Source organism: Suillus paluster (genome assembly GCF_016628075.1).
Source record: "Suillus paluster strain FC165 chromosome Unknown EDB91scaffold_71, whole genome shotgun sequence".
NCBI lineage: Eukaryota > Fungi > Basidiomycota > Agaricomycetes > Boletales > Suillaceae > Suillus > Suillus paluster.
Genome location: NW_024537631.1, coordinates 117,844 through 141,534, shown reverse-complemented (window position 1 = coordinate 141,534; position 23,691 = coordinate 117,844). Strand labels below are relative to the sequence as shown.

The window sequence follows — 23,691 nt, the reverse complement described above, 5'->3', positions numbered from 1 at the left end:
TCTGCTGTAGGCTGATAGCATGCATAGTGGAACTGAGATAATGTAGCACAAGCCCAAGTGCCCCTGCAGCGTCAAGGGAGCACTGATTTGTCCATGGATTTCCATGCACACAGATGTCATCATGAGGAATTGGTGTCTCATACCAGCATTGTGCAAAGGTAGACACATCCACACCCATTGTAGTGATGAAGGCTTGATCATTCTGGCTATCAAATAGTACCTGCCATGGGGTGTTGATGCGAGGATTGGGAAGTAGTTGGGGTTGGCAAAGATATAAACAATGAGGGTGCTGAGTGTCAATGCAGTCTTGTCATGATATCTCACTCCCAGCAATGATAGCAGCAGCCAGGACCCAAGCTCTTTCATCGTCATTGAAAAGGTCTGCCTCATCTTCATCAAGAAGCAGGTACTGGACTGCAACATTGTCCATCACATTGAGAACTGGACTAAATCTATTGGCTGAGCATACGGGGGATTATTCTAGTATAGATTAACATATCTTTGTTATTGGTAATGTTTTTGAGACTTCCGAAACATTCTATTCTGCATTATTTTGCCCATGGAAAGTCATCCACTGCCAGCTGGGCATCTAAACACTGAAGAAGTGGTAGTTTATCCCTTTGCGTGTCACAACGAATCTGAAACTCTCGAAAGCACTGGATGCATCATCAATTTTGTATGATTCCCTTTTTGCCAAATGTTTGGACGCATAAATAATGTCAGTGACTCAGGATCACAATTGGGGAACAGTTGTTCCAGATTCTAGTGAGGAGACAAATTTTAGTTCTGAGATAAGTACTTATCATCACTTTGCAAATTGCAACATTGCGCCCTTGTCCATACTGTTTTGGCTGCTAGACACTGAATCCATTTCCTGGTCGTCACTGGTGAGTCACAAGATGACAGCCAAAAATTATAAATTTTACTCCCATGTCACATCAAAGGAACCTTCCAAGACCTCCCACCATGATGAACACTAATAGCTTCGCCAGTTGCTATTTTGCAATTCAAGGGTCATTTATCAATTCTACATGACATTCCACAGTGGTTGGCTGGTCTATCTGCCTCTAGATTCCCAAGGCTACTGCCAGACCTCCAATTCCCCTAGTAAGATCACCCCTCTAGTCCCCGCAGGGCCTCAAAAAAACCTACAACACTTCTTCTGAACCTCCAGATACCCTGCATACTTGTCATGATGCAACCTATGTAAATCATGCTTCATAATTTTATGTCCGCACACTGGTGAGGTATGAATCCAGAATGACATGGTATTTTCTGCGATATAATTTTGCTCTTCTCAGCTTATCAGTGAACTTGGCATCTGCTGGAATCATTACAGGTGCTGAGATGATCACTTGAAAGAATTATGCTGCTCATACTATCAGATATGATTGGCAGGAGTATCTATCTGTTTATTGTTGTGCGAGGTAAGTATAGTCAGCCACTTTTTGGAGCAGAGAGTCCAGAATAATGATCAAGGAAAGAGCTCCATCATGATGGACCACCTGCAACTCCCATGCAAGCCTTATGTGGAAGCCACAGGTTTTCCAGCTAGCACACACAGACAAGCACTCCAAGTGGCACAAATATGATATTCAGGTTATGGTCCCTGATCCCTAATGTTGGGCTAGTGACAAAGTACCATGGGCTGTTATGCCACACCAAGTGTAGCCCTTGCTACAGTTATGGTTCAATGGAATTCTACTACTGCTGACTGCACCACCTTCCAGGGGTCCTGAATTTCCACCTGGCGAAAGCGCTGGTAGAGGTGTCAGTCAGTATTGGCAGGCCATAGTGTCAGATTGAAGCAAAAAGGTGTGGGATTAGACACAGACCTTGATGCAAAATGTGTCTAGTTCTCTGACATGTGTAGGTTGATGCTTCAAGGTTTCTCATGATGCATAAGATGTTTGAGTTGGGATGCACCAAGGATGCACTGGCTACTCCCATTTCTAGTATATGCTTGCATACTTCTCCCACAGCTTCTCTTCAAATTCCTGGCTTCTCCAGGACCCCTTGGGGCTCTGTGGGAATTACCCCACAACACCAAAAACATCGCCCATTTTGGGAATCTCCACAATGATGGTAAAACACATCAAAAATGTCACAATTGTGATTTGTCAAATTTTGTTCCTGTAGAAGGACCCTGTAGGTGTCCTGGGCTAGCTACGTGATTTATCTACTATAAATATACATAGAAATAGACCCCCTACCCTCCTTGAGGTCTACCGTCTGGCCCTACAGGAAAAAGTTTTGCAGGGGGTATACCACTAGGAGAGGGGGGTACACTATACAACAAGGTCTTATCCTATGGTCCTGGGCTCCTGATACATTGTTTCTAATGTTGAATAGATGCTGGGGATCATTTTTCAAAGTATGTCCACCTAGAAATAAGCACATGGAACATATTTTGTATGTTCCTGTATGTATGCTATATCTATTGATGCAGGGCGCTTCAGGGAGTCAAATAAAGATGGAAATCTCTTCATATATACTCCTAAACATGTTCTTAATGCCCTGGAACACTTCCCTATCAAAGGGACAAAAGTGCGAAAATGTTTTGTACCCTACATCGTTTTGAAAGGGAGACCTATCACAGATGAATAAAAAAAGTGTTTCATTATATTATACAGATATATACAAAACTACTACTCAGATACAAGGGGACCTATTGTGGAGATTCCCAAAATGGGCGATGTTTTTGGTGTTGTGGGGTATGTCGGAAATTTCCTAAGTCGGTTGCAATCACGTACCTCTGAGACTTGGTTCCAACCATATTGATACCGAGTTGAGACCTTCGCACCTGAGTTCTATTATTGGTACCCAGTAGGAATATTCACACCGAAGTTGGGACATTGAAAGTGAGTCATATTATTGATACTGAGTTTTGACATCATTATGTACCTATTATTAGTAATGATAATATATCAGATTCGATTATGTATTATCTGTCAATGAATCACGTCGCTGTTACAGTGTTGCTTCCTACCACCATCCTTTCAGCTCCCTGGATCCTACTTTTTGACACAATGACACCTCAGATGGATTGAACTGTCAAATTGCACAATTATAATAGTCTACAAGGTGCATTATTACAGTCGTTGAGTCTTATTAGACTGATTTTTAGTATTAATATTAGACCGACTGAATATCCAGACCCTCAGAGCTTATCAGACACTCAATTTTCTGCCAGTCTGAATCAAGCATTTCTCCATCAGACTCTGCGAAGACTTGGAAAAAGGTGACTCTCCCCCCATTTTCAATAGTATTTAAGTTACCCCAGGCCTAATAAGATAATGAATAAGACCTTCAACGGAATTTTACCTAGGTGTCTTGGACTCGCCACTGAATCAAAACCGATCTCGATGCCTCCTGGCCCCACACTCCGGACATGTTCATATTGTAACACACAATACCGTCATCAAGGATTTCGAACACACGAGAATGCTTGCCAGAAGCGAATACGAACAAAGAAGAGAGGACATTGAGCTTGCAAGGCTTATTCGACAAGGTATGTTCATTGTTTCAAACATTACAGCTTCACACTAAAATACTAAATGTCAACACATTGTAGAGAGAGAACATGCGCAGCAAGGTAGTGTTTTTGTTGGCTGAACTGACCATCTGCTTTTAGTGAGTCGTGATTGTCTCACGACCTGAATCACTGATCCTAACTCATTCGGCTATTGATAAGCTATCCTCAATCATTCGCAGGACATTGATATCGACTTCAGTGGTCCAATACATCATCCAGATGATACATCTGAACCTGCTATGTCTCAACAATTTTTCTGTGCGTCCGAGCTTGCAACTTTCATCTGTATTTTAGATCATCTGCCGCCATCCAGAACGGCATCACCTGTATCTCAATTCGAAGTTGATGATATCCAAGTCCGGTATCACCCCAACAGCGGGTGCCCTACACAAGTCTACCACTTCGAGGATTATAGATGTGGCCCTGGTGCTCCAGCAGCGCCTCCGAAAGTCGATCCTGAGCCCTGGCGTCCATTTCGCACTCGTATTGACTTTGAAGTGGCCAAACTTGCTCATGAAGCTGTGCTAACTCATGAGCAGACAGACTGGTTCATCAGACTTATTCATTGCAGTAGATGTGAGTTGTTTACACTTCGGAATCGTAAAGACGTGCGAGACACGTGGGATGCAGCCTCGTTCAAATTGACTCCCATTTGTATCCAATCACTTTGAGTGTAGAATATATCCTTACTTTGAATACCATATTATAGTTTACGAAGGAAGAGGTTGTTGTGCCCTTCCAAGGCGTTGACCAGACCTTTCCGCTTTTTCATCACTCACTATGGGACTGGGCTGTGGACTTACTTCAGGATCCTGAAGTTGGTCCACATTTCGTTTTCGATGCCCAACAGCTTTCGAGGTTCGATGGTGAGAAATTCGTTCGGTATATTCACGAGCCTTGGACTGCTGATGCCTTCTGGGAATATCAGGTATGTGGTGCTATCATTTGTGTTATGAGTTCAATGTGCGTTACGGTATACTAATAATTGAGTTTCATAACAGTCGAAGATACTGTTAAGACCGTGCTCAGGGGTAAAGCGGAGTCTGAGGGGCTTGGCTTCAGCTCGTACGCTGCGCCCCTTACCCAAGTATGTGCCCCTAATTTCGGAATGTAGTCCGACATGAGTTCTATGAGTTCTGACAGGATGTCGGAACAGGGGTCCTCTGAAGGAGGACCAACGGACTACTAGGTGAGTGCAGGAAAGTCGGGTGGGGGTTGTTATGCCTGACAGGAGGGAAGCGGGAGACTACTGCGGTTGGAACCAACAGTAGAAGCAGAGCGGAAGAAACTGCTTGGATGAAGTCTGAAGCAGAGTGGAATGGAGGGGACAGATGTGAGAGTGCAGGGTCTAGTTCCGATGCACGGGAAGTCAGAGGAGTGGAGGGACGGAGGAACGGGGGAGCGGGGGAACAAGGGAATGGGGGAACGGGGGAACAGAGGAACAGAGGATCGGGGGAACGGAGGATCGGAGGATGGCCAACCTAGGGAGTCCATCCTCTAGGCCGGCTTAACAGGAGTTGACTAGGATCAGGCCCAAGTCAAAGAACAGAAGAGCAGGGCTTAGAAAAGGTAATATTCAGATTGAGTATCTACAGACAAATGTACATATGTTTATATACTCTAAGTGATGAGCATAGCATAGCAGAGGGCTATGTGCTGAGTGTACAGGATTACAATAGGATGACTGAGACATACGAGAATAAGGCTCGGGGAACAGTATGTACGCAATGGATCAGAATTGCTAGGGTATAGGGATTACCGGTGTGGGGAATTCCCCCACTGTAGGTGTAAAGCCCCGTCCTTTCCGCATTGTCTCACATCAGTTCTGCTGATTCCGCACGTTCCGCATTTCCCGCGCATTGTCCAATGTGTTCCATATTCCCGCGCATCCTTCGGAACCCGCCCGCACTATCCGGTATTCCCACACATTGTCGGACAACCTTCGTATGTCCTGTCCCCATCCTTCCAGGCCCATTGGTACGCTGTATCTCTCTTCCTGCTGTTCCTAATGTTATCCGGATCAAACTGACACATGCCCTTATGGCACGGACCCCTATTCCGGAGTATTGCGCCCATGTGCACTGCCTGCCTTCACTTCCGCTTCCTGAGAGACTTACTACCTGTACCTCAGTGTTCCTTGAAAATAATCTTCCCTTTAAGTAGGGGTACTCAGGGCTTGGGTGTTTTTGGGATTGAATCCCATCTTTTACCTTCCCACTTTCCCTTCACCCTACTAGAGGACCGCTTTGACTTATGCCCACTATCAATCTAACCTCGTGATATACTTCCTTCGACTTCGTCTGCAAGTTCCGACGAATCAGTACGTTCCGCGCTTTATCCGTTTGAGTTCCGTTTCATTCCTTTTCATTCCGCTTGAGTTCCGCTCGGGTTCCGCTTGTTCCGCACGAGTTCCACTTGTTCCGCTTGTTCCGCTTGTTCTAAATTTTTGCGGATCCTCATCCTACCTGCGGTAGGGTTGACTAGGGTCGTTTAGACAGAGATTAGCACTCCCCAGTAGCAATCCCCTTTAGGGTCGAACATGGTTGTTCTCAAGTGAGGCAGTAGGCAGCAAAGACCCGACTTTGTAGTAGATTGATTTCTCTCTGCTGCACTTGTTGTACCCACACTGGTGATCCGAAAAGCGGAACTATGATACTAAACGGGGATAGGACCAGTTGAGTGGTTCCTAGTCTAGGAGTGGACCGGTGAGGCAGTCAGACGGACTAACAGTCGGGTGGGGGAATACAAGCAGAACTGAAGGACCACCGTGGGTCGGAAAAGCGGAGGGAGTAGGAGTAGGATTGGGCGGACCGATAGGGCGGAGGAGTGGAACCCCAGATAGGGTCGGATGGAAGGGGTATGGGGTTGGGGGACATAGGGGTAGTGTCGGAAAAGTGGAACAGGGTCAGGTGGAGGTAGCAGGGCTAATCCTGCTGAGATGCACTTCGTGCATTGTCAGGGAAGGAGGAATGGAGTGGACGGGGAAACAGGGGGTCGGACCAGGGGTGGGGATGTTCACAGGTGGTACTGGGGGTACTCGGATCCGGTATATGACAGATACCATCAGATGCTAAACCACTTGCGTTTATCCTCTATGCAGACAAGGCCAAATTATCATCCTTTGGTCATGCAAAAGGTTATCTGGTAGTTGCGTGGTGCGCTAATCTTCCTGTTGCTGTTCGTAATGGTGAGGGCTTGGGTGGCGGGTGAGTTGTGGGTTGGTTACCCATTGTTAGCTTTTGCTTTACTTGATGATCATGCTATTACTAACTAATACCAGCACTTCGATAGGTAAAAGAAGACAAGAAACATTCCAGAAAGCCTGCCTTCGTTAATTTCAAAAATGCCGTGTGGCATACATCATTTTTGAAGCTGCTCGCTTGTCTCGCACCACTGTCGAGGCTCGGCTCTTCTGTTAAATGTTGGGATGATGTTGTCCGCACTTTCTATCCAATCATACTCATACTCTCTGCGGACTATGAAGAACAATGAGTGATCTCAATGTTACCAGGTAATATCTGAACCTGAAAGTATTACAGGGTCGTGATGGCATTGATTCATGGTCTAATGGGAAAGTTTCCTTGCCCTGTCTGCCTCGTTCCTCGTGAGGAACTCTCCAAGGGATTAAACACATCAATTTCACACGTCTGAAGATCCAAAGGCATTACGTGCTCAGGCCCGAGAGTCTACAACATTGGAAGCAAGAGAGCAGGTATTGAGCTCAGAGAGCCTCCGTGATGTCAATGTAAGTCTTTCACCTCAATTTTGTTTCATTTATCACTGTCACTGTCAGAGTGCATTTGACACCATGGAGCACACCGATGTCTACCGAAGCTCTATCATTTGACAAACTTCACTTTAATAATGAAGGGAAAGTTTGATCACCTGTGGATGGAATTGCAAAAATGGATCACTAATTCTGGTTGACAAGCTGCAGTGGTAATTGACTGCTTTGCAAGTATTTTTTTTGTCTGTAGTAGGTAGATGATAATTTACATTGCCAGCTTCGAATCATTTCCGTGCATTGGTGAAATTTGAATTACTTCGACCAGGTGGTATCAATATCCTTTTCTGATGGAATGAAATATGAAGATATATCGAAGGTATGTGTATTCAATTTGTTTATCAAGCTTTAGATAAATTATTCATGTCATCTAATAGCTGATTGTTTTCGCTGCCCATAATGTATTTAAGCGTGATCTGGATCCACAGGCTTATCTCCTGCTTCATTGTATTCGGAGTTATGTGGAATTCAACACATATGCATTGCTAGAGGTTCACACCGAGGATATGATCAGGGATGGCCGAAATACGTTGTTGGAGCTTACGGAACTTATGGATGTATGTTTTGTTGTGTATATCGTCAATTGATGCTACTAATTCAGACTTACGAGTCAGATATATATCAAAGATACAGCAGACCTCTCGGAGAAGTCTTGGAATTTTCCCAAGATGCATCTTTCTGCTCATCTCTTCGATGACATCGAGGCAAAGGGCGTCACCCGAAACTACAATACAAAGCCGAAATGAGAAAATGCACGGCCCACTGAAGGATGCTTATCAAGATTGTACAAACTTCAAGAATTTCGCAGAACAGGTAACGCATTAGTGGCCTCTTAGATACAATGTGAACCGAGTGCTGATGGAGCAACATATTTTAAAGATTCTCCGATACAACCATGATAGCTTAGTTGCAGGAATATATTCATAGCAAGATGGAGTGCCTCGATGCACAGAATCTCGGTTCATTAGTTGTGCCTGATCCATCGGAGGTTGATTCAGATGGGCTCGAATCAACCGATGAACCAACTGATATACAGCATTTTAGTCTTGGTTCGCAGCAGGCAACCAAATCATTTGTGGATATCGAAGCAACTAACTGCAGGTGATGCAGCCTTTGATCAATTCATGGATCAAACTAAATGAATTTTTCGAATCATGCATTCATCACTAACGACATACTATTTCCCAATGGAAGACACATCCAACTTGCTGCGAATGACATGGTGTGTTGAACATCTGCAGCCCTCGAATGACATTACTGATAATATCTCACCTCTTGCTCAGATAACCGAGTTCAGATTTATTAAAGTCAGCTATGAGTCACTCGTTGACTGGCGAAGTTCCATGGACTATCTCCGATGTAATCCAATGTTCCAATGGATCACCTCAATACAATTGTGTCATCCTGCAGGCAGAATCTGGTCCTATCTTCGCCAAACTGTTGTTAGTCTTCACCTGCACAGTTGGGGATGTCGCATATCCTATCGCACTCACACTCCCATACGATCAACCGGTGGGCACTCGACCGCAGAAGGATAAAGACTTCAAATTTTGGCAAGTCAAGGCGAAGCCCAGAGCCTCTGCTGAGTGCTTTTCAGTCCAGTCAATAATCCGGGGTTGTGTATTGGCAGAGGATAGTACCAGAGCGAATGAGTTCTTGGTTGTTGATACGACTGACACAGATATATTCCTTCGAATGAAGGAAATTTGTACAGAGGCTGGTTATTAATAGGTTACTAGAGAACCACACCGTTGATGCAAAATGGGAGATGGATATCTTAGATGCTCTCCAAGACATTCGGGCACAGGAACGCACAGAATGAATGTGTGGGGCAAGCAGTGGATCTGGTTGCTCAATTGACTGCAGAGGAGGAGGAAACAGAAGAGGACAGGGAGTGGAGACTCGCAGAAGAAGAGGATGAGAGGCTGGTGAGGGAGGTGTTTTCCAAGGTGTCGATGCCCACACTATCAGGTAGCTCTCCTGTGGCGGCAGAGAGTTCTGGAGATACATCCATCGAACCGACTGCGCCACAACTGGTCACCATCAAGTGGAAGGTTGATGACATCGAGCCTGATCTGCACAGTCTTCTTCCAGAATCGACATGAGTATTACTAGATGCCAAATCTGTTGGTGTGCCGCCCGCGAAGAAGCCGAAATCAGATTTGAAGAACAAGCTGGGCATCAAAATAGCGAAGAAGGGCAAGGTGGCTGTTTGACATGTACGATTCTCATGATTTGTCCTATTTATACTAAGTGTACATGATATCCATAGGTCTACAACGACCGCCTTCTTGGTCATGGCCATAGCTGCGTTCATGGACACTCTGTCAACCAGTCTATATGGGTCATCATCTGATTACAAACGCATACTCATACTATAAGGATTCAGACACTGGCAGAGGTTCGTCACTCGTCTACCATTGCCCTTATCCTTTTTGCGCATGCCACCATTCACACATTCACCCAACCTCACGCACCCCATGCTATATGGCACCTATGCCCTCATGAAACTTCACACCCACACCTGTTCACGCCATCACACTGTCGCCACGCAATCTGCACACACCTTCGAGCACCCTTGAACACCTGGCATTCAGCCCCAATCCATGCAGGCAAGTGCCAATGCGAAGGCAACTGAACATGAGGAGATTGAAGGATCGGGGAGTTAGGATGAGAGGAGGTCCATGGTTCGTCCCTCCTACATCTCCCTTTTGTTTGCATATTTCGTTCCTGCCTTGCATTTTGCGTTTACTTTTTCCTTTCAACCCTCCCCCTACACTTACACACTTCACACCCTAACACTTTCATTTTCGCATGCATACTACGTCCTTTTTACATCATCGTTTCATCACTTTGCGTGAGCCAAGAATCATCGCGCTAGTGATTCATTGACAGGGGACCCCTACCAGTTGAGAGTGTGCATTGGGATCACAATGGAATGCCCCAACACGGATCCAGATGCAGACAGGCAAAGGTGACGCAGACGGAGATGCAGAGTTGAGAGAAGCAGTTGATCTATGTGGCGAAAAGGTAAATGTTGATATTCCTCCCTTGTTAATGAGAACCTGATTGGACAACATTTCTCCAAGGCTACTGAGGTTCGGTGCTTCTACGGCTTCCAAATAATGATGGAGAACATTTACTCCAAGATGTGCTCACTTCTCATTGACACTTACATCAAGGATTGTCAGATCAGCTCAGATCTCCAATGAGCTCTGAATCATCAGCTGCGATAAGGGTATGCACACCAATTTTGCTTGCTTGCTCTTTAGCCATAACCTTAAGCATTACCTGTAATACCCTGAGACTATCAAGTGTATCACCTGATGCCTATGCTGTCATCATTGAGCAGGAATTCTTGACTGGGGAGGAAGAACTTTAAATTATTGTCCCTTAGACTTTTAAAATTAACTTACCCTTACCCCCGATTATTGTATGTCCTTGACAAGGTCCAGTTCGTGAACTGACATTCATTCTATTAGTTCTTCAATGACTCTCATTTAAATCAATTCAAATATTACAGTAATAATAACTGCAACAGTGAGCATGACGGTTACAGCATTATGTGATAAGCTGACATCGTATTTTCGGCCAAGTCCGTTGGTTCCAACATCCATCGCCGATTCAGAACCTTGATTCAAATGTTTAACCTTCACTGTAACTGTTACATCGAGTCCTCAGCAAGACTCTGAATTGATTCAACATTGCCTCTAGGATGAACCTGAATCATGGACTGATGGTAGCTATTATTCAACCTTGATTCAGATTCAGACTCCACGTAAATGTGATGCATTGACGGCCTCAATGCTTAATAGCCTGCCTAATATCACAGCACCACATCAAAATTTTGTCATCGCTTGTTACTTTCGAAACGGTGCGCTCAAATTATGTTGCGCCTTGTGACCTTTTTACTCATCTTTCATGATTTAGGGTCTTTGCATTGCTGGATATTGATATGGTCCAGGCGCCACACTGGTAAACTACCTCATGTCTGATTCGTATTGCTTTCTGATATATTACATGTTATCAAGTCCATTATGCACATAATTTGCCGCATGGACTATCTTCCCTTTGTGCTGATTCTGAATCAGACGCTGCTCGGTTGTCGACGCACAGCAAATTTCGACTACAAATTCTCCATCACCCATCGCACTTCATTGTGGCCACCAGTCTCCCAATTTACTGCGCAAATCCCTCCTATCATGCCCCAGCAGGCTCCTTGTCAAGTTAACATGCCTGATAGCTCTGACTCGTCCGAATATGAATCGGACTCTGGTCCGTCTGCAGGGGTCTCATCAATTAGCAATCAGCCATTGGTCTTGAATGGTTGAATGCCGCAACACGAGGACATGGAGGTATGTTTCATTCCTGCAACTATTATGATATGCTCTCCTAATTGTGTTCCTTGAAGATCATTCGGCGCTTACAACTCAAAAACCAAACACTCAAGAACAAAAATCGTACTTTAGGCGAGACAAATAAAACATTATCAGCCAATCAATGGCGATCATCTTCGAGTACCCAAATTCCAGATGAGCTGAAGGCTTTTGACGCTGAACTTGCAACTTTTTCCCGCAAGTACGGTATCATTGCAGAGATGTTCCCACCCACACACTGCATCCTCAAACTTCCTGTGCCAAATCCTCCACCTGCCATCCTATCTGGGAGTCACTATGCAACCAAGAGCGCAGAAGAACTCTGTCTCGTAACAGAGCTATACTCACTTCTCCCGGATCATCTCCATCGCTTTGTACCGACTACTCATTTCCAATCATTGGTACGTGGCCTTAAGTTCAATGTTGTGTGATCTTAGCAAATTGATTATTGGTATATAACACCACAGCTGGGACACCATCTTCAAGGCGGTCGCTCAAGCGAGATTGGCAAGTTGCGAGTGATGGCAGGGCATATTTTTGGTCTTGATTCTTCCTACTTCAACACCAGCTTTACAAAGCGAGATACAATTCTCGAAATCCAGAAGCTGCTTGGTCAATCATCTTCGAAGTTTCCACCTGTCCTTTTTACAAGGCAAGAAATGGACCCAACGATGTCAATGGTTTTTGGTAACTGGGAACCGCTCGCAAAGGTATTTTTGTTATGGCTGCCTGAAGAAACTGTGCTTGTACTAATGTGTATAACAGGCGATTAGAATTGTAATGTTTGGAAAAAATTCGCTGGACATTGTTGGGTGGCCACGTGCCAAATGTAACGCTCGAAAGTGGGGCATAACATTGTACACCCCTGGCCTTCTTGCCTGGGGTTGGGTTGTGGTAAGTCGTCCCTTGTTTACTATCATCAGTTCTCAGTGTCTAATGATTGTTTAGTTGATATTTATTCTGTCCCCGGACACTTTGTTCACTAAAGATGAAGTTGGTGCAAGGTCTCGACTACTGTATGCAGCCATGTTCACGGCCTACAAGCAACTATGGGTCACACTTTGGGAAGAACCTAACCCCTACTTCACCAACAATTGACACTCCGGCTGTCATTGCACCACCTGTCCCTCCCACTGTACCAGCTATCACCCCTGGCATGTCGCCTCAGGCCACTGAAACTATCATTAACCCAGTTCCCAGATCCGCTGTTCAACTTCTGGTCTCGCTCACAGGCAATACTGTCAATGTGCCTATAGTTGCTGTTACCATGGCCACCGACGAATTCCCGCCCATTGTGCCTGCCGCTGTTACTGCCGTCGTTGCTGCCGTCGTTACTGATGGACCAGATGTCACTGCAGTTTCTGACATACCTGGCAATGGGGAGACCCTGTCACAAGCTGTAGCCTCTGGGTCATCATCTGCTCGACGGGGCTGAGGCAAAAAGGCTGGGGTACTTGCACTGGTTTCATTGTCGGGTAATACAGCAGAGCAGCAATGTGGTCGGCCAGTGAGAACCCGCAAGAAGTAGTAGTAGTAGTAGTAGTAGTAGTAGAGTATTATATATATTAGATCAGAATATCATTTGTTGATATTTGAATGGTTACATTGTTACAATGAAATTTATTCAGTCTCAAGGATGTCCGAATTGACTTGAAACCTAAGCATGTTTATTCTAACATTATTGAAACAGGCCTTGAGATCTGGATCTCAAAGTATAATGAAATCAGTTTCGACGGTTGCTATTATTGCCCAACTTGGTTGAAATTTTGGTTGAAAGGCTCGATTGTGACCCAATTGGAACATAATTGGAACATAATTGGAACATGAGACTCTTTTATTGCAACACAGTTGAAACCTAGGCTTGTCATTGGGTCATTGCAACACGTTGCAAGGTCATGTAACCCAAATAGGAAATTTCCGACATAATTCCCACACTGGGGCTGGAAAATGCGAAAATATCATGTGTGGGTATAATGTGGACCAAAACACTCTAGAGCTTGATGCTTCATGGTCAAAGGGATTAGTAGGGTGGGCAGTGTCTCTGACTTGATGCTTCACTCTCACAAGTTTAGAGTCATTTTTGCATCAAGGCTTGTGTCTAATCTGACACTTTGAAGCTTCAATACTACAGGTACAGGTGTTTGGCACGTTATCGAACGTTCCCTCACGGCAACCTTTTTCAATTGGGATCATGCCCCGCAAAGAGGCAGAGGCAACCGCGTCAGCAAGGCGGAGAGATGTGGGACGAAAAGCGCTGTCAGACTCACGGGCGTTTGTTAAACCTATTCGGAGGAGCGAGAAGAATCCGCCACCATATGGTGCACAGGACCGCCAGGATGCACTTTGGGAAGGTGAGCAACCGCATTGTTATGCTTGCTGACTTACTCAACACAAGCAGGCGGGAATGAAGTGCTCCCTCCTGAATGGTGCCAGTTTCGGATACTGGATAATATAACGCGGTATCAAGACGATTCACTTGTAATGAGTTCATGGAACCGACCTTTACCAGGGGTACGACTAGGTGAAAGAACAATGTAGCACTATGAGCGAGGAACTCATGGTTGAGCATAGATTATCCCGGGTATCTTGTTGTTTCCGGATGCGAATGGCATATATCACCACTCGGTCGGTCCTACTTCGTCAATCACAACACTCGGACCACGTCGTGGAAGAAACCAACACCAGAACGTCCACCAGGGAGCTTGACGCCGGAGTGCATTATTGAGGGTCACTCCAAACTCATATGGAGTCTTGCTTGCTTGGGCGCCAATTGCAATATCATGAGCATTTCGGAAGATGGTTCCATTCGGCAGTGGACGAGAGACGGAGAGCCTGTAGGGAAGCCTTGGGGTGGTGACGGAGGAGGGGTAGGCTCAATGGCAAGATCTCCGGATGAAACGATGGTCGTATGCGGAAGCGCAGACGGCAGGCTACGGTTGTGGAACATCAAAGAGGGCAGCATGGTCCGCAACCCGTGGGAGGGGCATATTGCTCCAGTGATAGGCCTTGATTGGTCTCCCAATGCCCTGGAGATAGTAAGTGGATCGGAAGACGGCACCATACGACGCTGGAACCCAGATACTGGCCGAGAAATAGCACCACCAATAGAGACCAGTCACGGTCGGGTATATGCTGTCAAATACTCTCCACAAGGCGACAAATTCGCGAGCGGCGGCGAGGACAAGATGATCTGCGTGTGTTCAAAGGACGGCAAGCTGCTCATCGAGATCAAAGGACATGAATACACGGTAGAGTCGTTGTGTTGGTCCAAGGACGGCGCACACATCTTCTCCTCGTCAGCCGATTACACCATCCGAAAATGGCGGTTGATTGATGGGCAGGAGCTTGTTGTTTTTTCGAGGTCATACCAGCAGCGTCGTATCCATCAGTCTGACCCCGGATGAATGTCATCTTGTTAGCGCATCAATGGATTACTCAGTTCGCATCTGGGACCTGAAGACCAATCAGCCAGTTGGAGACCCACTCTTGCACGATGACGAACTCCGCACTCTTGTTATATCCCCTGATGGCAAACACATCGTCAGTGCTGGATTAGACGGAAAAATCTATGTATGGAACCTGGAGGCAGCGCTCAAACAGCAGGATCATGATAATGTGAGTGTGCTTTTATGTTGTCAGTCTATTTCTAAGTGGGCTTGCTTGTCATTCAGAGCCATTATCGCAATGCAAAACCCGACGCAAAGCTCAAGGCAAGTTAACTCTGCTTCTCTTTCACACGGCATCTCACTTTTTATCAGGGACGTGCAACCCGACCGAGAGATGTGCGCCAATCAATTGTTAACTAATTCTTCAAACGCTCATTCATCTCGTTAGAACTTTGACCCTCTTCTGGTCTCCAGACATCGGGCGAACACCAGAGGGTCGGGGAAATATGTCAGTATCACTTTTCGTTCCTGAGCTCTTGCAAGGTTGACCCTGATACAGGGCAATGACTTCTGGAGCATTGATAGGAACGACACACCTCATCGTGCAGCTCCGCCTCCCACGAGCCCATCATCCCCCACTCATTGGCGTAATCTATTCGGTTCACTGGGTTTCAGCACTTCATCTGCAAATGTACCCCGAGCAATACCGCTCCAGCCCAGGCGTTGGAATTTCAGATCTCCCATGAGAATGTCGAAGCAGCCTGTCGACTCGGTTGTTGCTCCTTGTCGCGAGGATGACGTAAGTCGCTCGTCACCACTAATATTCGCCTGTTTTCTTACTATTCAAATAAATTTGCAGAGATATGGCATTGCTCCCGAGACTGACGAAGAAGCGGCGGCAGCTATGCAACGCTTAAATGACAACAATGCTGACAGTTCAACGACACCCGGACAACCTACAGTGGACGCACAAGGGTCTCAAGGACGACTAACACAACAAGGCTCAACTGGTGGAGCGGGGGACATTGTCTATGAAGGAGTGAGCTGCTGTGGGTTTTTCTTTGGTCGTCGTCGTCCCGCCTCGCATCAGGCATGAGTTTACATCTGCTGAAACCCTGTCTGTCATCCAATGATAGTTGTCTCTTTTCCCTTTCGTGTCTTTACAGGGTGATCTCACACTGGCTCGTGCCATCCTATGTACATTGAACATGATATTCGTCTAGATGACCCTATGGAACAATACTATCATCTCATTTCCGCATTATCCCTAATCACTGTCGTGTCACTGACTACTCCATCCCGGTGGGGCCATTTAGATTATACTGCCGATTTCTCTAGTCTGGCTCGAATCCGCATCATGTCTCATGTTCATGACCAAACTTTCTTCACCCTGCTCAGACCCTTAGGTAAAATGTCAGCGACACCCATGTAGATGATTGACTTGGTATTATATTACGTATCCCGCACGCTACTCCTGGCACCAATGAGTACACGTAGCAGCTTTGACCCCAGTCAATTAGTAGCACCTTCCCATGATGCATCGCGGCGATCCTATGCGTCATCGGGCGGTGGAGATCACATCTCCATCCAGCCCATCCATACTAAGCGAGTTCCCTGATTCTGGACTGTGGAAAAGCAGATGACGCATATGCTGCGTTCGTAGTTAGTTCAATAGTTAGTAGGCGTCCATGTCATTCAATTAGTGCGCTTGAATTGTTAATCGTGTGCCTAGGACTGACGAGTCGGCGGTACATCTGAATTACATCAAAGAAAAGGAAGTTTACCAGCCTCTCGTTTGCAATTATGTTCAATATAGCTGTTGTGATCCTCTTCATTGCCACCTAATCAAACGCGGATCTGTTTTCGAGTGAGTAGTGACGTTCGAGGGAGACTGAACGAGAGACGCAGGATCTCGGAGATGTCCTCGGCGGGAGGTAAAATAGCAGTCGATATTCCACCCTGTAATATAGAGACCGGTCACAACTGGCCTCACTGAACGGCAAATAGCTCGAGTCGATGGCTGACACACTACTTCGGCGATGTAGGTACATGAACTGTGTATGTTTGACCTTTGGATCGGAGACATTCCCCCAACAATTGGCGACAGCTGAGCCTGGACTGACTATAAACTAAGGATTATGCGTAGGCTGTCATATCTTGAGTTTATAGTCAGTGCAGACTCCGACATCTTTCCCAGACTTGAAACTGGGTGTCTTGAGAGTGAAACTACTCACGATGTCCTACGACATTAAATCAGCGCATTCATGAAAGAATTACATCAGGTCTGAGCCTTCACCTGCAATTCCATTTATGCCTCCTCTTGAGGTGTACCCAGTTCCACGTGCTTCCCGCACCATCCTTCGCAACATCACAATTGTTCTTTATAACTTCCTTGTTTCTTTCAACCGTCCTTCAAGCTTGCAGGAGCTCGGCCGTGCAGTAGCGACAATCTGCGATATGAAGATGTTGAATGCGACGGAGACCCACAGAAGGATATGCTGTAGGGCATTTTGAACCAAGTAGAACTGATAGCTTGCAGGGTCAGGCTGGCGCGCAGTTGTAAGGTGAGGTCAGTGGGGAATGGAATGACGATGAGGAATATGTGAGTCACCACTGAAGTACTGACTATAGAACGAGAGTTTCAGATTCGTAGGCACCAAATGAGTTGTTTGGTCATCAACTAAACAACACATAGCGTGTATGATCATATGTGGCCTTGTGAAGCTTACATCAGCGTGCACGTCTGTGATCAATCTAATTGGTCTCACTTAGCCTCGCGGAAGCGCAGGCGGCGAGGATTAGCCAGCAAGAGGGTCCTTCGTGCGAGGGCAGCGAAGGACCCTATGAAAAATTGAACAACGTAAATAAGTACAAAGCAGCAACCGACGGGAAACTCGGAATATGAGAAAAAACGAGACTTGAATCTCAGACGTGCAGAATTTGTGCATGGAGAGTGCTATAAGGTGTTACTTTTGGGTGGGAGGGAGGGAAATTAATGGGGAAGTGATGTAGACGGAAAGTGACTGGAAGTAGATGTAGTTGGGTAGATAAGTAAAAAGGTAAAGCTTGAGTGTAAACGATGGGAAACACGTACATAGAACGGAGCAAGTTCTGAATAAAATTAAGGGATGGATGCTGAATGGATCACGTCCATCGTGTGCAGACCGACCATTGAAGATAAGACTGTGAAGAAGAGTAGGGTTTTTTCGGATATACACCCAAAAGGTCTCTGAGGACCAGCGGCCAATGGCTTGAATATGGGACTGCTGGAACTCCACTGGCTGCAAGTGAAGTAGCTCCCCCGGCTCTCATTGAATGCCCCGTGATAGTTGCAGGGAAGAACTGACACAACTTCCAAATAAACCAACTGCAAGTCGGTACCGAACCATCCGCTCAAAGCCATAGAGTTGAATGAAAAGGAAATGATGAGTCGTGCGACTTTAAGTATTCCTTGAAGACCTAATGAGGGTCCGGCAAGGAATCAGTGTGACTGAACAATGACAGTCGCACCCTCAAACTGTACATCCATTTTGTAGGATGGGAGAACGTAGGGATGATGATGGTCTTCTAATACAACTGAGGTGTGCTGTGTCAATTTTCTCCTATTTTGCAACTTTTTGTCATCAGGCCAGACCAACTCCCCAAGATGAAGGAGCACATAAAAGCCATCAAATAATTGAGCGAGGAATAATTTGTCGTCATGAGAGAAGGGATGAGGCAGGTCGCTATGAACCTGCTGTAAGTTCGCTCGCGTGAGAGGAAGTTTTCATTTAACTGGTACCCCATATCGACGTTTTGTGCCCTTCAGAGTTCGCGAAATTAGGCACGAGTGACGAATTGAGCAAACGGATGGATAGAACTCCTCGAGTTGACTACAAATTCCCAACAGATAGTTATCAACCAAGCATGGGCTGATATGGGCGGACATGTAGGAAACAAAGTAGGAGAGAGTATCAGGTGTAGGTTCAACCGAAAATTGAGGAAGGTCACAAAAAGTGATGTAAGAGTTAAGGGCCGAGGAGTATGTGCAATTGGTAGAGTGTTTGAGGGTCATTCTGAGATTGATCGAACGCTCATGATTGAGTCATTCAAGAGACCAGGCTTCCTTAATGGGTTGCCTGGCATTGTGGGAAAGTGCCATCATTTTTTCCCTGCCCCCAGCACATTCCGAGGGGGCTCAAAAGGGAAGATTCGAAGGTGAGAATTACACTTCAGGGCCTCCCGGAACCTGCTACATGAAAGATGATCTGCAATGATGTTATGTTCTCCCGAAATGTGAAAAATGCGAAAGTCAATTGAGGCTGCGATAACAACGTCAATTGAGATGAGGAGGAGCGAATTGAATCCCGGCGAAGCCTTCAATGAGTTGAACATTGCAACTGAATCCAGGCTGTCAGTAAAGACAGCCAATCTTCCTCCTGAAGGTAGGCGAGAGGCGGCATCTTGAATAGCCGAACAGATACAGAGCGCTTCAAAGAAGTATATTGAACAGGAGCTTGCGATGGGAGTGAGGACTGGAAGCCAAGATTCAAAGATGGATACCAGAATCCCATCCCAGTTCCTGAGGCGTCACAATATACTTTGACTACTTGATCTGTGATACATGAAAAATCCCATGAGATAGACTTGAGGAGATAGACTCCATCCGATTGTTGAAGGTGATCCGCTACCCAAAGCACCTCTTTAACCACGTCTCGGTTTAACCAAATGAGCCCCTGCGAGTTAACCTTTCCTTTCATCTTCTTGTAAAGGGCCGAAAGCCCTGGTCGCAGCAATGGACAGATGTTGAGGGCCCAGTTAAGCGACCCTGCAATCTGCTCACATTCCCGCAAGGTGTGTCGACTTTTGTGACAGGCGAATTCCCATAATTCTGAAATGAGGTGAGCTTTTGATTCCTCCCACAAAGTTATCCGCATTCAATTTGGATCAACGTTGAATCCAATGACTGGAAGGGGTGATCTGTAAATTTGTTTTCGCTCATCATGGGGAATTCCGAGCTCGTCCCATAGCGTGAGCAACCTGACCATGTCGCGAGGGAGCATCTTTTGATATTTGTGATAGAACACGAAATCTTCAGCTTCTGCATAGGAGAAGGAGTTGTCAACGTAAATATATGTGAGAATGAACTGCACGAAAACCGCGAGCCAAATGACTAAGGACATGAAGGCGTGAAATATTCGCTGGGATGCTCTCGTGCCAAAGATGTTTGCTCGGTCGACCCGTCTTTGCCCATTGAATGATACAATTTGTTTTATTTGCCACAATGGATGCATAGGCATATGACGATATGCCTCTGATACATCGGCCTTCCAAATTGTGAGAGGATGATCAGGATTAGTGCTCCGATAACATCAGAGAGTGTTTCCGAGGTCTTGAACATTGTCAAGAGTAACACCAGCAATGTCTTCCTTTGCGATCATGGAGTTAAGCGAGTATTCTCTAGCGCTGTGGTTCATAACTAAGCGAAACTTTCCTCCCTCCTTCGGTACAGCGTGGATGGGCATTGAATACATCCCCGGCAAGAGATTGTGACTGAAATCGCGCAAATATCTCCCAACTGCTTCCTCCTTCAAGATCTGATCACGAAGGAAGCAGAACTCTTCCTCCGTCTTCGGCTCTGGTGTGTGAACATCCAGAGTCGTTGGGTAAGTCCCATAATGTGTATCTGCCCAGGGCCAGAAGCCCTCACGTAATCCTGTACAAACCGACTGATAAAAAGGGACATTGGGATGACCTGAAGAGATAAGTAAAGATTCAAAGATATCGATATGAATCGGAGTTGAAACTTGAAAGAAATCAGAATGAGTAGCGATTGTATGCAAAGCTTGTTTGTTTTGAAACTCCTTTTGAGGAGGACAAGGAAGGGGTTGCGCAATTTCAGTCCAGACTGCAGCATGACTGAAAACGGGTGAGTTCTCTCCCCACACCATCCTCCGTCTAAATCGCTGCCCCTTAGCGATCCACTCATTGAGTTCCCTTTGCCAAAGGATACTCCACTCACCTGTGCGCTCCTTTGCAATTTCCTCTATCGCAGATGTGGTAGTAGAGACACTCTCGCCTCCTTTTCGCACTACCCCTGTTCCATTTATGACATGGTTCTCCAAACCTAGAACTTCCAGTGGGTCGTTTAGGCCCACCTTGAGATCTACTGCCTCGTTTGGATGTGCCTGAGCCTGACTTAGAAAGCTGGTTGATGGCAACCATTCCAAAGGATGAGAGATGACTAGCTCGGAGCCCCTCGAAGCACCCAAAACTGTTGAACCGCAAATACTTCTGTTGTTCGATGAGGAGCCAAATTGCTCGATCAAAGTCGAGAACTCATTTGTGGGCTGAGTAATGTATGGTCCCAAAGATGTCAGACATAAACTTGCAAAATTCTCTGAGTTCTCTCTCTCTCCAGGGCATGATGAAGACAAGGGCTTCGTTCCAGAGATCCGTGGCGATGCTCCAATCTCCAAAGGTTTTGACCCTTTGAGTAGCTGTAGGTTGGGATAGAGTGAGTTTGAACCTGCTTCCAAGCACTTGGGTTTGTTTGGAATCAATGGCGGTTGAGTAATGGCCCGAGAAGACTTTGTCCAGGTCAAGGGCTCGTCCTTCGAGGAGAAGGAGCCATCGGGAGGATGGTAAGCTTGGACACCCGGGAGTAGTTGTGATTTTGGTGTGGAAGAACTTAGGGTCCTCCGACCATTCCTCATAACACTCAAGGGTAAGTTTGAGACTTTCATCGGGTGTACAGTGTTGGAACCTGTCAGGATTGAGCCATGGGAAGAAGTTGGTTTGGTCCCTGGAGATCTTTCTTCTTTTCCTCCACTGCACGAACTCCTCTCCGGATTTGACGTCTGAGTTTTCGTCAATCTCTGTTTCTTTTGACCCAACAAATCCTCTATGAATTCGTTGTTGAGAGCTTGACCCCTTTTCAGAGATTTCGTCGTCATGTTCCGAATGTGTCTGTCCATGTTGTCGGTCATTCTCCTCGATTTCATCATCCTTCTGTGCATCGTCGAGGAGTTCAAGATAGTGATTGAATCTGGATTTGAAGGTTGTGCTATCTTCATTCTTGGTCATGATTGTGAGTTCTCAATGAATGCAGAATATTGCTTCACCTTTTGATATTCTATGCTTTCGGTAGTTGACGACGGATTTAATACATTGTTCGATGACTTCTGAATTAAAGGATTCAGATCTGTCGGAATGGTGGTCACTTCCTGGAGAGGAGTGACGAGATTGCGACGATGCTTCAGCATTATCAGTCATTGATGAGAAATTGAATTTCGATGATAATATTTAGTAGCCGAAAATTTAAGCACTGACACAATGACAAGCAGATGAGAAGAGACGCTAACTAGAGACTGATACCAGTGACATACCTGACACGACAACGAGCAGATGAGAAGGGGGGCTGCCTCCTAATTGCTCAGTCATGTCAGGTAGAGGTCGAGATCATTGAGATTGCTCGGCATGATCGACAAGCCGAGAGCGCGTGCCATAAAGGCAAAGGGAACTGGCCCTAAGGTAAGCCCGCACGCGAAAGCTTAGTTGTACAGTGGCTCAAAAAACTGTCCACATGTTTTCACATTTTTCACTATCTATGATATTGTGTGAGAATATACAAACACCTCAAGGACATGCTGGTATCATATTGTAGCACCACTTCAGGGCTTTCAATTGAGCACTATGGCGTGGGAATTGGTTGAGATATGGTTGAGATATGAGGCTTCCAAAATGATGACTCATGCGGACAGTTTTTTGACTCAAGTATTTTACAGTGATAATCAGGTATTCTAGTACTCTGTGTGACCTCCCTTGGCTTTAATTACTGCTTCTATCCTTCTAGGCATACTCTTGAAACTATATCTAACTATATAAACCAGAATGTTTCATGTGTCATGATCATAATCACCATTAAAGCTATCTCCTCTGCTCAAAAGAGGGCTATTATTCAACATATCACTACAGGAAAGGCTGATAATGCTGTCCAAGCCACCCATTATATCAATTCCACCATCACCACCACTGTCTCTTCACAAACTGTGAGGGATGTTCTCAAGGCAGCTCATCTCAAGGCAGTAACAAAGAAGAAATGCCTCTTCTCTCTATCAAACATAGGCAGAGAAGACTACCTTTGGCTTGGGCCATTAAAACTGGACTGTAGAGCACTGGAAGCATGTTATATGGTCAGATGAGACCAAAATCAATAGGATTGGGTCAGATGGGAAGGTATATGTATGGAAAAAGAAGGGAGATTCTCTAACAGACAGAGAGGTTGGTGAGACTGTCAAATTTGGAGGAGGTTCTCTAATGGTACAGGGCTGCATTGGATGGAATGGTGTGGGTATGCTTGCTGAAGTTGAGGGGAGGATGGATGCTGAGCAGTATGTGGACATTCTAAATGACCACTTGCTGCCTAGCATAGCTGAATCAGGGATTGATGAAGAAGACATCATTTTCCAACAGGCTAATGATCCCAAGCACACATCTAGGAGAGCCAGAAAATGGTTTGAAGAACATAATATCAATGTTCTTGACTGACCAGAACAGTCCCCTGATGTCAATGTCATTGAACATCTCTGGGGAACACTCAAGAAGAAGCTTCAAGCCTCTGAAACCCCC

General features: G+C 45.7%; 3 protein-coding genes across 3 annotated transcripts; all 3 read left to right on the top strand.

Annotated features, from left to right (window-relative positions):
* Positions 1-3,774: 3,774 nt before the first annotated feature.
* EDB91DRAFT_1252672 (uncharacterized protein) lies at positions 3,775-5,036 on the top strand (the record flags this gene model as incomplete). The annotated part of the gene is made up of 4 exons (XM_041323538.1): positions 3,775-4,032; positions 4,079-4,111; positions 4,245-4,463; positions 4,848-5,036. The coding sequence occupies 4 exons, from the start codon at positions 3,775-3,777 to the stop codon at positions 5,034-5,036; spliced, it is 699 nt and encodes a 232-aa protein (XP_041173015.1).
* Positions 5,037-7,081: 2,045 nt separating this feature from the next.
* EDB91DRAFT_1085462 (uncharacterized protein) lies at positions 7,082-9,675 on the top strand (the record flags this gene model as incomplete). The annotated part of the gene is made up of 11 exons (XM_041315902.1): positions 7,082-7,139; positions 7,189-7,280; positions 7,588-7,638; positions 7,697-7,876; positions 8,233-8,420; positions 8,514-8,541; positions 8,603-8,626; positions 8,730-8,905; positions 9,127-9,401; positions 9,435-9,523; positions 9,592-9,675. 11 exons carry the CDS (start codon positions 7,082-7,084, stop codon positions 9,673-9,675), a joined length of 1,245 nt encoding a protein of 414 aa, XP_041173014.1.
* Positions 9,676-11,650: 1,975 nt separating this feature from the next.
* On the top strand, positions 11,651-13,130 carry EDB91DRAFT_1252670 (uncharacterized protein; the record flags this gene model as incomplete). Its single annotated transcript, XM_041323537.1, has 6 exons — positions 11,651-11,674; positions 11,731-12,096; positions 12,163-12,405; positions 12,461-12,589; positions 12,644-12,711; positions 12,740-13,130. 6 exons carry the CDS (start codon positions 11,651-11,653, stop codon positions 13,128-13,130), a joined length of 1,221 nt encoding a protein of 406 aa, XP_041173013.1.
* Positions 13,131-23,691: the final 10,561 nt, after the last annotated feature.